A 16,575-nucleotide genomic window follows, 5' to 3' on the forward strand; every position below is an offset into this window, starting at 1 on the left:
TAAAACTCAGCCAGGCGTAGTGGCTCACGCCTGTAATCCTAGCACTTTGGGAGGCCAAGGTGGGTGGATCACCTGAGGTCAGGAGTTCAAGACCAGCCTGGCCATCATGGTGAAACCCCCATCTTAAAAAAAAGAGAAATAACAAACAAACATAAAACTCAAGTAAAATAGGAATTTTATGTCATTAAATAAATCAAAAATTTTCTCAGCTCGGAGTCAATCTGCATTATTTATTTAAATTCAAAATTATGAGAGAGGCCAGGTGGGGTGGTTCATGCCTGTAATCCCAGGACTTTGGGAGGCTGAGGTGGGTGGATCACCTGAGGTCAGGAGTTTAAGACCAGCCTGATCAACATGGTAAAAGCTTGTTGCTACTAAAAATACAAAAATTAATCGGGCATGGAGACAGGTGCCTGTAATCCCAGCTACTTGGGAGGCTGAGGCAGGACAATCACTTGAACCCAGGAGGCAGAGGTTGCAGTGAGCCAAGATCACACCATTGCACTCCAGCCTGGGCGACAAGAGCGAAACTCTATCTCTAAATAAATAAATAAATAAACAATATCCTCTGTTTTAAGACAGAATTTCTCTTCTTTTTCTTTTCTTTCTTTCTTTCTTTTTTTTTTTTGACCCAAGTTCTCACTCTGTCACCCAGGCTGGAGTGCAGTGGCATGACTTGGCTTATTGCAGACTCTGCCTCCTGGGCTCAAGTGATCCTCCTACCCCAGCCCTCCAAGTAACTGGGACTACAAGCTCAGGGCACCACGCCTGGTTAATTTCTGTTCTTGTAGAGATGGGGGATCTCACCATGTTCCCCAGGCTGGTCTCAAACTCTTGGGCTCAAGCAATCCACCCACCTCCACCTCCCAAAGTGCCAGGAATACAGGTATGAGCCAGAGTGCACAGCCTAAGGCAGAATTCATACTGTAGTACAGGGTTGGGCATGGTGGCTCATGCCTGTAATACCAACACTTTCAGAGGCCAAATGTGACTGAGAAAAGACAAATAATTTAAAAGACAGAGACAGAGAGAGAGAGAACAAACATCCTCTGTCATCAGGCTACAGTCTTTCTGATGAGTAATCCAGTGTGGGTGGATTACTTGAGGTCAGGAGATCAAGACCAACCTGACCAACATGGTGAAACCCCATCTCTACTAAAAATACAAAAAATTAGATGGGTGTGCCGTCACATGCCTGTAATTCCAGCTACTCAAGAAGCTAAGGCAGGAGAATTGCTCAAACCCGGGAGGCAAAGGTTGCAGTAAGCCAAGATCGAGTCCCTGCACCACTCCAGCCTGGGTGACAGAGTGAGACGCTGTCTCAAAAAAACAAAACCAAACCAAAGACTATAGCATAAATGTTGAATGTAGTAATGCGCCTTTCCACGGGGCTTTCGTCTGCCTACCATAATAAAAATCCTTACAGTTGGCCTCAAAAGAAACAAACAAAATAATAACACATGCTTTTCCTCCACAGTACAAGTTAACAGAAGGGAGAAGCATACTTTTTTTGTTGTTTGAAGTCTTAGATCTGTTGTAGTCAGAGATAAGATAGCGGTGTCAATGAGAGTGGTTGACTCTAGCCCACAGCCCTCAGGTCTAGAACATTAGATTTGCCAGCGAGTCCAATGGGAGGCAGTCAAAGAGGACTAATTCCCACTGCCAAGTGCTCAGCAGACCCATCAATTGACATTGAGTCATATAACTGCCAAGCAGGCTAAAACATATTGGTTGGCCAATACATTCTCTCTCTAGGGAAAATTCTAGAAAGCTCAGCAAACTGTACTCATAACCTGGCTTAGGAGCACAGTGTAAGGAAGGTCACTGTGGAATCCCAGGGCTCCTGTCATTGCTGCTGATGTGCAGCTGGTCAGGGCAGCCCGGGCAGCCGCAGGGGCAAGGGCAAGGTCTCTGGACTTCCTTCCCTCTCCAGACTCCAGGAATCACCCCTCTGTGAACAGATCTCTCCTTCCAGACATAGTAACTTTTCTTTACATTCAGTGAAGATTTGATTCAATTTCCAGGTTCCATTATTTTGTCCAGGAAGACATTCTAACCTTTATAGTGGCTTCTTCTGTGTGAACATCCTCTATTTCATCTTGGGCAAGCTCTAGGGGGTATCCTTGCTTCCAAGATTTTGGCTTGGGGGTGGGATTTCCTGTAGGCACTGGGACCCCCAATATATCCTGTCTACAGCTTCATGCTGGACAGGAATTCAGGGCTTTCGCTTGTTTGTGTCCTATTCCTCGTGGCTAAAATGGTTTCTTACCCTTTTTGCCATGCTTTGCTGCTTCTAAGCACTTTCATATACCATTATCTCTTTCATTCAATCATTCAACAAGTATTTATTGAGTTCGTACTGTGTATGAGGCAATGTCCTAGACATTGGGGAATGAAAGATAAAGAAGACACAACCCTTGTCTTCCTGGAGTTTGGAGTCTCCTGGAAAAGGGAGGGAAGTAACTAAGCCATTACAATACAATGCGGTAAATGCAATGCGGCAGGCAAGCATGCAGGTCCTCACTCCTGTACTCCCAACAGCTTGGGAGGCCGAGGCAGGCAGAACAATTGCTGGAGCCCAAGACTTCAGGACCAGCCTGGGTAAAATAGCAAGACCTCATCTCTACTTAAAAATAAAATAGGTTGAGCATAGTGGCTTATGCCTGTAATCCCAGCACTTTGGGAGGCCGAGGTGGGCATGGAAGCGCATCCTTATAATCCCAGCTACCCAGGAGGCAGAGACAGGAGAATCGCTTGAACCCAGGAGGTGGAGGTTACAGTGAGCTGAGATGGCACTATTGCACTCCAGCTTGAGCAGCAAGAGCGAAACTCCATCTCAAAAAATAAAATAAAATAAAATAAAAATTAGCTGCACCTGATGGTGTATGCATGTAGTTCCACCTACTGGAAAGGCTGAGGACAGTTTATCACTTCAACCCAGGACTTCAAGCTTGCAGTGAGCTATGATCACTCCACTGCACTCCAGCCTGGGTGACAGAGTGAGACCGTATCTCAAAAAGAAAAAGAAAAAATGCAAGGTGACAAAAGCATGCAGGGGGACTATAGGGTCAAAAGGGACAGCTACCTTAGCCTTGGAGGAGTAGGGAAAGGAGCATTCAATGTCTAAACTGAGTCTTGAAGAGAAATGGGAGCTGGCCAAGTGATTCGTGGTGGAGGGGGAGGAGAACCGTGCCGACAGTTGTAAAAGAGTGGGCAAAGGTCAAAAAAGGAGAGAGCACAGCGCCGCAGACACAGACCCTGCCCTCATGAGGCACAGCAGCTACTGGACAAATAGGGTAGCAATTGTATATTAAACAAATATGTCATGACAATGATGGGAAAAGCCTGCAGGGAGCTAATGGTGCACATTGCAAGGGCCTCAATCTTGTCTGCGGTGTGAGACAAGGCTTCCCAGAGGAAGTGGTGTTTAAGCTGAGATCTGAGGGAGCCCCAGGAGATACCTGCGTGAAAGGGGAAGGGGAAGCAGGAAGATCCACCTGTGCAAAAGTCCCACAATAGGTGGGAGGATGGTGCTGGGGGAACTGAAAGAAGGCCAGCACTCTGGGGAGCCGAGAGCAAGAGGTGGGGAGGCGGCAGCAGCCCAGTCATGAGGGTGGTGGAGGAAATACGAAGTAGGAAAGCCATCTGATCTGCTTAGCCTTTAGTCACTGTCACTCGAACCTCAGCATGAAGTAGCCAATGAGAGGCAAGAGTTGATACAGAGAACCTGCTTTGGAAGCTTTAGTCCAGGAGAGAGCCTTGAACTAGGGTGGTGGTAATAGAGATGGAGGGATGAGGATGACCTGATAAACTTAGCTCGCAGGGTGTTAGAAAGAGGATGGTGTCAAAGAAAAGTCACGGGCTTCTAGTGTGCCCAACTATATGGAATGTGGTTATTCACTGGCACTCATTACCAGTCACAGAGAGGACTGCTGGTGCAGGGCCAGCATTTGAGATGGAGTCTCGCTCTGTCACCCAGGCTGGAGTGCAGTGGCGATCTTGGCTCACTGTAACCTCTGCCTCCAGGGTTCAAGCAATGCTCCTGCCTCAGCCTCCTGAGTATCTGGGGTTACAGGCGCCTGCCCCCATGCCCGGCTAATTTTTGTCTTTTTAGTAGAGATGGGTGATCCCCAAGGGGGATTCACCTTGGGTACACTGCGTTAAAAGGAACTTGGAGACATCCAAACACTTAACATACGAACCTGAAGCTCCGAAAGGAGATGCAAGCATGGGGGCCATTGGTGTATGGGAGGTTGTCACGGGCATAGTGGGGATGGCCTGTGCTGAGTTTGCGGAGCGAAAACACAAGGCGGTCCAGGAGCAAGCCTGCAGGGATGCCCCATAAAAAGCTGCATGGAGCCTGGGCAACTTGGTGAAGTCCCATCTCTACCAAAAATACAAAATTAGCCAGGCGTGGTGGAGCATGGCTGTAGTCCCTCCTACTTGGGAGGCTGAAGTGGGAGGATGGCTTGAGCCTGGAAAGTGGAGGTTGCAGTGAGCTGAGATCACACCACTGCACTCCAGCCAGGGAGACAGAGCAAGACTCTGTTCCAAAAACAGCCATAACAACAAAAGCTGGATGGAAGAAGATGGGCCTGCACAGGACTGAGAAGCAGGCAGAGAGGTGGGAGGAAAACCAGAATATGGCAACACAGAGCCCAAAGAAAGAAAGCATTTCTAGATGGAAAGGAGAGTCAGCAGCATCAACTCGTGCTGAACAACCAAGTCATGTGAGGACTGAAAAACACCCATTGGGCTTGGTTTCAGGTCACTGCTGACCTTAGTGAGACAGCCAGCTGGAGGTACTTTTGTAGGATCAGTGGTGGTAATGGTAAGGCCGGCATCGGGGCTGGATGCCAGATCGGAATGGATGGAGTAATGAAGTAAGGATACAAAGGGCCCCAATTTATTCTCCTACCTAGTGTCTTTTTCAGCCCACACCTGTAATCCCAGCACTTTAAGAGGCCAAGGCACCCTCACTTGAGCCAGGAGTTTGCAACCAGCCTGGGCAATATGGTGAGACACTATTTCTAAAAAAAATAAAAACAAAATTAGCCGATCATCTTGCCACACTCCTGTGAGGCTGAGGTGAGAGGATTGCTTTAGTCAAGGAGGTCAAGGCTGCAGTGAGCTATGATCTTGGCACTCTAGCCTTGGCAACAGAGCAAGATCCTGTCTTTAAAAATAAAACAAAACAACAACACAAACGTAAGAAAGAACTTCCACCTGTGGCAACTGTACCTCCAAATATCAAAGCCTATAATAAATAAATAGGCCCAGCACAGTGGCTCACGCCTGTAATCCCAGCACTTTGGGAGGCCGAGGCGGGCAGATAGCTTGAGCTGAGGAGTGCCAGATCACCCTGGCAACATGGTGAAACCCCATCTCTACCAAAAATACAAAAATTAGCTGAGCATGGTAGTGCACACCCATAGCCCCAGCCGCTCAGGAGGCTGAGGAGAGGATCACCTGAGCCCAAGGGGTGGAGGCTGCAGTGAGCCATGATCGCGGCACTATACTCCAGCCTAGGTGACAGAGCGAGACCCTATCTCAAAAATAAAATAAAAATAAACAAAGAAAGAAGTGGAAGAAGAGGTGGACTTTTGTATTTATGACTTGAATTTTGTTTCATGACTGAGTTGACACTCACCCCAATCTACTACATTTTTAGCCTTGAAACATGGCAAATAATGACCATTACAAAGATGGAAAAGAGAAGAAGGCATGGGTGGGAAACTGTGCCTCCCACATTTGTGCATCTTTGCTGCTGCCGTTCCACTATACCGTACCTTTTAGCATTTTGACGGCAACCTGGATCGAGACTCCTGTTTTGCTAATTCCATAAGCTGTTGCGTTCATCACCTTTCCAAAAGCACCTGATCCTAGTACCTGCCCTGCAAGATAAATGGGTGCATTTTAAAGATTTTCCAGTGGAAAAGAAATGCTGCAGAAACATTTGGCACAATTCATTCTTTTTTTTTTTTTTGCACATTCCATTCTTACCAAACTCTAAATTTTCTCTTGGAAACTCCCATTTGAGATCATATTCATATTCTCTGAAATCAACATAGCAGTATTCATTATCTGAGGAGCCGGTCACCTGTACCATCTGCATCTGGCTTTCATACCTAAATTGCTTCAGAGATGAAATAATGAGTCAGTTAGGAATAGGCAGCTCTGCAGATAGAGGAAACAATAATGAATTTTTACCTTTGCTTTTACCTTTTTGTACTTGTGACAAATTAGCATGGTTAAAACGACAATGAAGAGGAGACAAAACCCAATTGTTGCGTAGAATGAGATGTTGTCTTGGATGAAAGGGAAGGGGCCTGCAACAAAAGAGTGTCACTCAGAGATGAAATAGAATTCCCGTGTGACAGTGTGAATAGTAGACAGCTCATTATAATCTCTCACATCCTATTTCGGTAATAATCATTTTCAGTTCTCACGAGCACTCTACGTATACTCTACTTCCCACAGACGATCAGGCAATGTCCCTGTAAAGGATATGCTTCCTTCCTAGAAAATTGCAAATTATTCTGAATCCATTCTTTGAAACCATTTACTAGGATTATGAGAATTACAACTGGGCCAGGCACGATGGCTCATGTCTAAAGTCCCAGCACTTTGGGAAGCTGAGATGGGAGGATGATTTGAGTCCAAGAGACCAGCCTGGGCAACCTGGCAAAACCTCATCTCTACTAAAAATACTAAAAATACAAAAATTAGCTGGGCATGGTGGCAGACACCTGTAAGCCCTGATGCTGGGGAGGCTGAGGCAGGAGAATCGCCTGAACCCTGGAGGCAGAGCTTACAGTGAGCCAAGATCACCACTGCACTCCAGCCTGGGTGACAGAGCAATACTCCAACTCAAATGAAAACAAAAAAAATTACATGGATTTAGACCTTTAAATCCACAGGATATACAAGTCAGAGAAAAAAAGAAGCTCATATCCCTTTTATGAAGGTCTCACATGAAAGCGAAGAAGTCAATTTTGTGAGGTTGGTGCTCCTAATTATCAGGGTGAGCAGCCAGGTTTCAGAATTGTTTAACTTAGAAGGGCTCTAAAAAGCAAACCAAAAATTATAAAATAGCATGCTAAGGTCAAATAAGGAGGCTAACCAAAAGGAAAATGGGCCGGGCGTGGTGGCTCACGCCTGTAATCCAAACCCTTTGGAGGCCAAGGCAGGCGGATCACCTGAGGTTGGGAGTTCAAGACCAGCCTGACCAACAGGGTGAAACCCTGCCTTCAAAAATAAAAAAATAAAAAAAATAAACAAAGGAAAATGACAGAGACTCCAAGTGATGAAATCTGCTTCTCTAGCATGAGATCCTTCCATGGAGATTCACCACACCGGGAGTTTCTGCTTCTCCCGGTCACTGTGAGTCACAAGGGCACAATCAGGACTCCACCCCAACCTGCAAAACAGTCTGTCTGGGGATTCTCGCCTGACTCAAGAAACCTTTCCCACGCACTGGCCCTACAGGGTCCTGTAAAATTCCCCAAGTAAAAGTGAGCGATGGGGACGAACTTCTAGTGGGGAATTCCTGATGGTGAAGTATTACGATAGCAACTGTTGTACCTGGGGAGTTTAAAAGGATCGTCTCACAAGACGTGCCAAGGGAATTGTATGCACAGCACTTGACCAGGAACCCTCTTAGGGCTTCACTCACGTTGAGAGTACTGCTTGACACCCACTGTCCAAACACTTTCCTGTTAGCCCTTCTATTCCATACTCCTTCTGTGATCTCTTCTGTGCAGCTGGAAAAAAAAAAAATGGCAGAGAAGTTAGGCAGGTGAGCTGTCATCAGACTGGAAGTTAGGGTTTCGGCAGAGAGTTCTAAAAGAGATTCATGCCGGGCGCGGTGGCTCACGCCTGTAATCCCAGCACTTCGGGAGGCAGAGGCGGGCGGATCACAAGCTCAAGGGATCGAGACCATCTTGGCCAACATGGCAAAACCCTGTCTCTACTAAAAACACAAAAATTAGCTGGGCATGGTGTCGCGCGCCTGTAGTCCCAGCTACTAGGGAGGCTGAGGCAGAAGAATTGCTTGAACCCGGGAGGGGAAGGTTGCAGTGAGCCGAGATCACGCCACTGCACTCCAGCCTGACGCCTGGCGACAGAGCAAGACTCTGTCTCAAAAAAAAAAAAAAAAAAGAGAGATTCATCCAGTATAAGTTAACAGAAACAATCTACGACATTGAGAATTATGGTCGATTCAGAAGGCGAGCATTATAAGTCTCATCATTTCTTCTTAAACTGTATTCATGAAACAGTATGTCAGAGAGTTTTATGTTCTTCCATAATAAGACATCAATGTCCTTATTACTTGGGAGACTTGTCTGAACATTTCTTCCAGGTCCAAGATGGTAATGGGTATCCATCCGAGGAACAGGACGCCTGACTTTCTGACGCTTCCGCGAGCACTTGAGGTTTTCCTACAGAAAAGAATGTATGAAATAAGCTCACTGGCCAGACATAGTGGTTCACTCCTATAGTACTAACACTTTTTGAAGCCAAGGTGTGAGGATCGCATGTGCCCAGGCAACATTCAAGACCAGCCTGGGCAACACAGCAAGACCCTGACTCTGAAAACAATAAAATAAAATAAGGCCATAGAGTATGGTACTTTCTGGAAATAGTTTCAAAGTTGCCTAGAGTGCAGGCTACCCATTTACTCCAGGGCATTTTGCGCTTCTGGGAGGATGTCTGGTTCAGAATGCCTCCAGACCTCTGGTTATTTCTTCTTTCCTCCTTGCCATGAAACCTTCTGGTTGGGCAGCCTCAACGCCTCTCTGCTACACACATTTTTCCACTGCCAGCCTCCCCCGGAGAGAGTCCAGGTACTGACCTCCACCTGCTTGCACACCATAAAACGATTCTTAGCTTCAGGAGAAGTTGGACATCTCATTGTTTTATAAGCCAAAGGAATGAAAATTATTAAAAACAAATAAATGAGAGGTAAAATGACTTTCAGCCTTTCCTGAACATGACTTTTAAAATACTAAAATCAATAAAGTCACCACACTAATTCATATTCAGAGACAATGTGAAATAAGGCTTTCAGCTTCTGAGGATAAACATAGAAAGAGACAAATGGCCAGATGCGGTGGCTGTCACCTGTAATCCTAGCACTTTGGGAGGCTAAGGTGTGAGGATTCCTTGAGGCCAGGAGTTTGAGACCAACCAGGGCAACAAACGGGGGCCCCCTCTCTATGAAAATGTTCTTAAAATTAGCTGAGCATGGTGGCATGTGCCTATAGTCCCAGCTACTCAGGAGGCTTATGTGGGAGGATCACTTGGGCCCAGGAGTTTGAAGCTACAGGGATCCACGACCATGCCATGGCACCCCAGACTGTGTGATACAGACTCAGTCTTAAAAAAATGAAACAAAGGCAGGGCGTGGTGGCTCACACCGGTAATCTCAGCACTTTGGGAGGTCAAGGCAGGTGGATCACCTGAGGTCAGGAGTTCAAGACCAGCCTGGCCAACATGGTGACACCCTGTCTTTAAAAAAAAAAAAAAAGAAAGAAAAGAAAAAGAAACAAAACAAATATAATAAAAAATAAAGAGATATATGACCAATGCCAGTAGATCTGAGAGTAAAATTTGAAAACACTTCAGCATATAAAAACAGTTTTGTTTTGTTTTGTTTTGTTTTGTTTTTTAAAGAAGGGGTTTCACCATGTTGGCCAGGCTGGTCTTGAACTCCTGACCCCAGGTGATCCGCCTGCCTTGGCCTCCCAAAGTGCTGAGATTACAGGCATGAGCCACTGCACCTTACACAAAAACAGTTTTGTACTATCCCTTCTAAGCCATTACTTAGCTCCTCCTAGTTAAGACTAACACAGAGTTAAGGAATTAAAAGATAAAAATTAAATTCTTGACCATTTAACTTACTTCTTACATTCAGCGTAAACATTTTGGTAAATTGGGCATCATCATTTTCTGCATGGAATATATATTCTCCTGGCTGGTGCTTATGGTTGCAAAACTTGGATATGCTGTTTGGAAAAGAATTAAAGACAGATTTAGCCCGATTGCTACAAGAAATGCTGCAATAACAGTGTGCATGGGAGGAGGCTTTCTTGACATGCTCCCCACTTGCTAAAGTTCACTGGAAAGGAAGATGTCCATATTCTAGACCTGTCTACTCAAATTGTTGTCCACAGACAGGCAGCATCAGCATCACCATTGGTATCATCTGGGAGCTTGTTACAAATACAAGATTTCAGATCACTGACTCAGAATCTGTAATTTTTAAGATGATCGCCATACGAGTCATACGCACACTGAGAGTTGGGATTGGTGGAAGATCCTCAGCGAGACAAGAAAGTTCCTGCCCTTCTTGTTCTGGATAGACTGACTTCTCAAAACTTGTGCAGGTGAAGGAGCCTGTAGTTCAGAGGTCCCCAACCCCCGGGCCACAGGCTGGTACCTGTCCATGGTCTGTTAGGAATGGCGCTACACAGCAGGAAGTGAGCAGCAGGCAAGTGAGCTTTACCGCCTCCTGTCAGATCAGCAGAGGCATTAGATGCTCACAGGAGTGCAAACTCTACTGTAAATTGCACATGCCAGGGATCTAGGTCATGTGTTCCTTATGAGAATCTAATGAATGATGATCTGAGGTGAAACAGTTTCATTCCGAAACCATCCCCCTCCAACCAATCTATGGAAAAATTGTCTTCCACGAAATCAATCCCTGGTGTCAAAAACATTGGGGACTGCTGCTGTAGCTGTCCTGTTTCCTGAAATGGTGGTCCAAGGCAGGACCTGTCACCAATCCTTAACTTAAATGGCAATGAACCGTGATGAGGGCTCAAATTGACTGTGCTTGTGCAGTAACCTGAGTGCTCTCAGCAGGCTCTAGTGCCTACCTGGAGCATTCATCAACCACTCAATATTTTGACACAGATAACCTCATCTTGGGGACTGTCCACCACAACCAGCAGGCCTGCGAGTTGCTGAATACTGCAGTGAGATGTTGGGTGGTGCAGGAGAGGCAGGGGAGCAAGGAGCTGTTGAATGTGCTTTCATGCACTCCCAACGAAATTGGAGAAAAAGAAAAAATGTCCCTTAAAACAGAAAAAGAAATCTAAGGCTTGTCAGAAGGTATCTAATTTGACCTCCACATAGCCTACTTAAAGTTTAAAAACAGGAAGACCACTCCTGGCAGGTTAGGAAGGCGAGCCAGAGCAGATGCAGCTTTAGACGAGGAGCGTGGAGGATGCAGAAGACCTAAGGAGTACAGCTCCTGTCCTCAGAGATACCGTAAAGCGGGTGAGTGGGCAGGACCCATGCAAGTGGAATAGTTAAAACATTAAACTGAAGGCTAGCAGATGATCTAAGAAGGCAGAGGTCTGTGTCGGTGGGAGAGGTTCAGGGGCTTCAGAGAGGAGGCAGAGCTCAAGCTGGATCCTCACAAATGAGTTGGTTTTCATGAGAGGGCAAAAGAAAAGGCATCCAAGAAGGAGACAAAGCAGCGACTGAAGGCACCAGATGGGAAGTCACAGGGCTGCAGCGGGGAGGACGGCAAGCCTCTCCCAGGAGCAGAATATCATGAACAGTATTTTATTTTATTTTATTAATTGATTGATTGATCGATACGAGGTCTCACTCAGTTGCCCAGGCTGGAGTGCAGTGGCTCAATCTTGGCTCACTACAACCTCCGCCTCCTGGGTTCAAGCAACTCCCCTTCCTCAGCCTCCCAAGTGGCTGGGATTACAGGTGCATGCCACCACGTTCGGCTAATGTTTGTATTTTTTGTAGAGACAGGGTTTTGCCATGTTGGCCAGGCTTGTCTTGAACTCCTGACCTCATGTGATCCTCTCGCCTTGGCCTCCCAAAGTGCTAGGATTACAGCATGAGCCACTGCACCAGCCTTACTTTCATTTTATTCTACGTAATTTTTCTGTAGAGATGGGGTCTCATTATGTTGCCCAAGCTGGTCTCAAATTCCTGGCCTCAAGCCATCCTCCCACCTCGGCCTCCCAAAGTGCTGGGATAACAGGCATGAGTCACGGTGCCTTGGCCTGGAACAGTGCTTTACATTCACCTGCTGATGGCAGCAAAAGTTTACTGAAAGTTTAAAGGCAGCTGTAGCAACCCAATAACTAATTCTTTCATTCAACTGTCAATGTTAGAACCTGACTGTGATGGAAATTGAGGACAAAACAGCAAAAACAAAAAATTGGGTTTCTGTTCTCACAGAATTTGCAGTTTGGTGGTGAAGGTAGAGGGGCAATAAGCAGTTAGAGTGTGGGAAGTTTCTGTGATAGGAGAAGTAAAAGTTCAGATTTGAGGTTTCGGAGTGTGACAAGAGGAGTCAGAGAGGCAAGGAGAGAAGAGAGCAAACCCAAGAGGCACCAGAAAAAAAGAAATGGCAGGAGCTGGATTGGATACAGAAGATAAAGGAGAGAAGAGAATCCCAGCTGATCCCCAAGACTCAAAACGTGCCTGTAATCCCAACACTTCGGGAGGCTGAGGCAGATGGATCGCTTGAGGCCAGGAGTTTGAGACCAGCCTGGGCAACCTAGTGAGATCCCATCTCTAAAAAAAAATCCACAAAACACCACCACATAATTACAGCTTTTGAGCCCACATTTGTGTGACACCAATGTTCCATGCCCTGAACTCCTAAGCCAAGGTAATTCTGTGTATAGTGAATGACAGAATTCGTCTCTCTGACCTATCAAAAGTTTCAAGCAGTTAAAAGTTGAGCTTTGAGGGGGTGTGAGGGCTGACATCTGTAATCTCAGCACTCTGAGAGGCCAAGGAGGGTGGATTACTTGAGCCCAGAAGTTCAGATTCAGCCTGGGCAACCTGACAAGACCTTGTCTCTACAGATTTTTTTTTTTAATTAGCTGGGTGTGATGGCTCACACCTGCGGTCCCAGCTACTCGGAGGTCAAGGTAGGGGACTCACTTACTGGTGCCACTCCAGCCTGGGAAACAGAGCAAGGCCCAGACTCCAAAAAAAAAAAAAAAAGGCTGATCATTGAACAAGGTGTTTAAGCTTGTTTTGCTTTGTTAACAAGCAGCCTGAAGAAGTAAAAAAGGAGAATTTCTTATCCTGACCTACTTCTGGACAACAAGGAGGAAATCACTAGTGAAGTGGAAACAATAGAAAGATGGGGGAAAGCTGGATTACAACTCTAGGAAGGAGAAGAGGAAACAGAGCGCCGAGCAAGTGCCCGACCTCAGGAAGGCAGCGTGGAAGAGGCCCACGTGGAACTGGCCCAAGAGAAGAAAGATGGGAGTTTCTAGCAGAGAAAGTGTAATTCTCTCTGGACAATGGCCAGAGTCCTGAAAAAGGAGAGGAGATAAAAGCGAAAGCCAGTGTGGCTCACCAGGGACTAGTCAATTCAGTGGAAAAAGAACAACCTGTACAATTACGTATCAGGAGGTAGACCCGTGCAAAATGCTTCATAAACGTTTTTCTTCCTCAGTCTTCTGTGCTGTCTTACTGGAGTGTGGTTTGCCACGGTTTAGAAGGGAGAGCACCTGAAATATTTTTCACTCTTCTGAACAAACTCCAGGTAGAAAATTGGTCACAGAAATAGCAGGAACACAAAATTGAATATCCAGGTCACTTTAAACTGCTTCTCCTCCTGCTTTGATAGTTAACCCTGGAAACAAGGACAACTGCAGCGACAACTGTGTCCTGAGCCCCTGGGAATTCCAAGGGGACTAACCAATTAGGCTGATTGGGAGATGCAAAGCTTCCTCTTTCCCCTAGGGGTTTTCTACAAATGGCCAGCCAGCAAGAGAGGGAGGTCAGGACATTTGAGTTTACAGTGAAACAATAACTCGGTGTCCAAGAAGATGTGTTCTCACTACAACTATGAAAAGGGGTTTCTTGGCTGGGCACGATGGCTCACGCCTGTAATCCCAGCACTTTGGGAGGCCAAGGGAGGCAGATCCCTTGAGGTCAGGAGTTGGAGACCAGCCTGGCCAACATAGTGAAACCCCATCTACTAAAAATATAAAAATTAAAACTAAAAAAGAAATAAAAATTAGCCGGCACGGTGGTGCACACCTGTATCTCAGCTACTCCGGAGACTGAGGCACGAGAACTGTTTGCAAGCAAGAGGCAGAGGTTGCAGTGAGCCAAGACTGTGTACTGAACTCTAACCTGGGCAACAAGAGTGAGACTCCATTTCAAAAAAAAAAAAAAGATGTCTTCTCTGTACTCAAAATGCAAGTCGTTTTTATTTTTTATTTAGCACCTAGAGGGTAGGGATTGAGAAGGGGCAGGCTCTTTCCAACACCTTAGGGAGTAATTTAAACTAAAAAGTAAAAAATGCTTTATCCAAAGAGCACGGGACTATGGAAGTCGAATCAGAATACAAAGAATAATAAAGCATGTACTGGGGAAGCTGAGAGCTTCTGGAACAGGAGAATGAAGAGCTCACAAGACCATAGCACCGAGGGACAGCCACCAGGAGGCCTAGGCATCACATTTCCCCCAGGATGCAGTCAGCGGGGCTGGGTGAACACGGCCTGGCTAAAATTGAGTCTGATCTTTTCAAGTTTCTGTCCTGAGTTAAAGTTGCAGGGGGAAGGGTGTGCTGATGAGTTCATATTTCTCTGTATATTGCCATGCTTATTTTTATTTGATTTCAGTGGAGCTGACAAGCCTGGGAGTGTACAACCACTTAAGACTCAATAGCAGGACCAGGCTAAGTGCCTATAATCTCAGCACTTTGGGAGGCCGAGGCGGGCAGATCACTTGAAGTCAGGAGTTTGATACCAGCCTGGCCAAGATGACAAAACCCTATCTCTGCCAAAAGTGCAAAAATTAGCCAGGTGATATGGCATACACCTGTAGTCCCTGCTACTAAGGGGGCTGAGGCAGGAGAATCACTTGAACCCAGGAGGCAGAGGTTGCAGTAAGCCGGGATCACACCACTGCACTCCAGCCTGGGCAATAGAGCAAGACCCTGTCTCAAGAAAGAAAAAAAAAAAAAACAGGTGTATGTATTTCTATTTTCTGTGTAAAAAATCTCACAGTTTTGAAAAGAATAAGGGTCAAGAGACACTACAGTGAAATGGTTCGGAACACGGACTTTGAAGCTCCCTGCTGCCGCTGGAATCCCAACTCTGCCATTGCCTGGTGGTGTGAACTTGGGCAAGTCAGTTCATCTCTCGGTACTTCAGTTTCCTTTTCTGTAAAACGAAGATAATTTACTATCTACCTCATATAGTTGTTGGAGAAATTTTCAAGACAAAAAAGCATTTACATATAAGGTATTTACAATAGCGTCTAGCACATAGTAAACACAAAAGATGTGTTGGAGTATCATTACTATGAGGCATATTAATTCCAGTCGGTAATCATTTCAAATAATGAAATTTAGAAGCTTTAGTCTAGAATAAACATAAGTGTGAAAATCACGTCAAAATAAATAGAGCCCCGCTTGGTGGTTCATGCCTGTAATCCCAGCTACTCAGGAGGCTGCGGAAAGAGAATGGCCTGAGCCCAGGAGTCTGAGGTAGACTGCATTATGATGACACCTATGAGTACTTACCGCACTCCAGCCTGGACAACATAGCAAGACCCCATCTCTACAAAGAATAATCATTTTTTTTTAATTTCAAAGAAAGAGAAGGGAAAAAGAAGTTGCTGCCCAACAACAGGAGTTGGTTAAAAAAAAGTTTTTTCATTTTATTCTAAAATAAAATTTAAAAAGTGGAATTCTATGCAGCCATTAAAACAATAAGGTAGATTTAACAACATACTTATTAATATAGAAAGATACGATATATTTTAAGTGAAAAATCAGATTACAAATGGTACATTATTTGCTGTTTGTACAAAGATCCACACTGTATCTTTCTATCATGGTGGTTACATAGAAAAAGCCTGCAATGTTATCACTGGAGGTGGAATTATGGGTGTTTTCTTCTTTAAGGCAATTTCAGAAAAAAAGAATGAATAAAGGGTACTGGCTTTTCCTTCTATGACTGGGCAAGTAATTTAGCATAAATTTCCACAGTTCATAAAATGGGATTATGAGGATTAAATGAGATAATGCACCTACAGGACACGATAAGAGCTCAAAGAAGGATCTTTTTTCCTCACTGAATGGCTTCATAAGCTGTGGTTAATAACTTACAACTGAGTGGGGTCTTGGGAAGACCTGTAGCCAGGAATGCTGTCCCAAACTGCAGAAGTGAATGGGAATGGGATTTAGGTAAGAGCTTCTGGTATTTCACTAGATTTACTTTTCCCTCATTTTCCCTTCTTTCTGTCTATGCTCAAGGCTCAACTCCTTCGGAAAACAGGGAAAAGAAAAAAAAAAAAGCTCCTCCCAGGCTCCATAATCTTCCTTGATTGCATGTCACTCATTGTATGTGACAGCCTGCTTTTCAGATTACAGTTCTTCTGAGCAGAACCCTGGCTCACCACCCAGACCCCAAAGGACCACCACACGGCTATAAGCACTCCGTTAGTGCCTACGGTGTGCAAAACTTAGATTCACAGAGTTGAAAAATGAAATATTTCAGGGAAAAGGAAAACATCAGGCTTACGCAAGTCTAAGAGGAATCTTTCAGAAGAGATTACTAAGTA

General features: G+C 45.4%; 1 protein-coding gene across 6 annotated transcripts in view; it reads right to left on the bottom strand.

Moving 5' to 3' along the window:
• FLT3 (fms related receptor tyrosine kinase 3) overlaps positions 1-16,575 on the bottom strand; it is a 150,275-nt gene that overhangs the window by 41,731 nt on the left and 91,969 nt on the right. For all 6 annotated transcript variants that reach the window (XR_008481780.2, XM_054256730.2, XM_035302422.3 and 3 more), the window contains 6 exons: positions 9,904-10,007; positions 8,333-8,441; positions 7,585-7,763; positions 6,223-6,329; positions 6,004-6,136; positions 5,790-5,894 (listed from right to left, as the gene is read on the bottom strand). Coding sequence is in view for 5 of the 6 variants with exons in the window: in XM_054256730.2 (XP_054112705.1) it covers positions 5,790-5,894; positions 6,004-6,136; positions 6,223-6,329; positions 7,585-7,763; positions 8,333-8,441; positions 9,904-10,007 (737 nt within the window). In the remaining variant the exon portion in view is untranslated. The remainder of the gene's footprint in view (positions 1-5,789; positions 5,895-6,003; positions 6,137-6,222; positions 6,330-7,584; positions 7,764-8,332; positions 8,442-9,903; positions 10,008-16,575) is intronic.

This window comes from Callithrix jacchus, chromosome 5 (assembly GCF_049354715.1).
Source record: "Callithrix jacchus isolate 240 chromosome 5, calJac240_pri, whole genome shotgun sequence".
Lineage (NCBI taxonomy): Eukaryota > Metazoa > Chordata > Mammalia > Primates > Cebidae > Callithrix > Callithrix jacchus.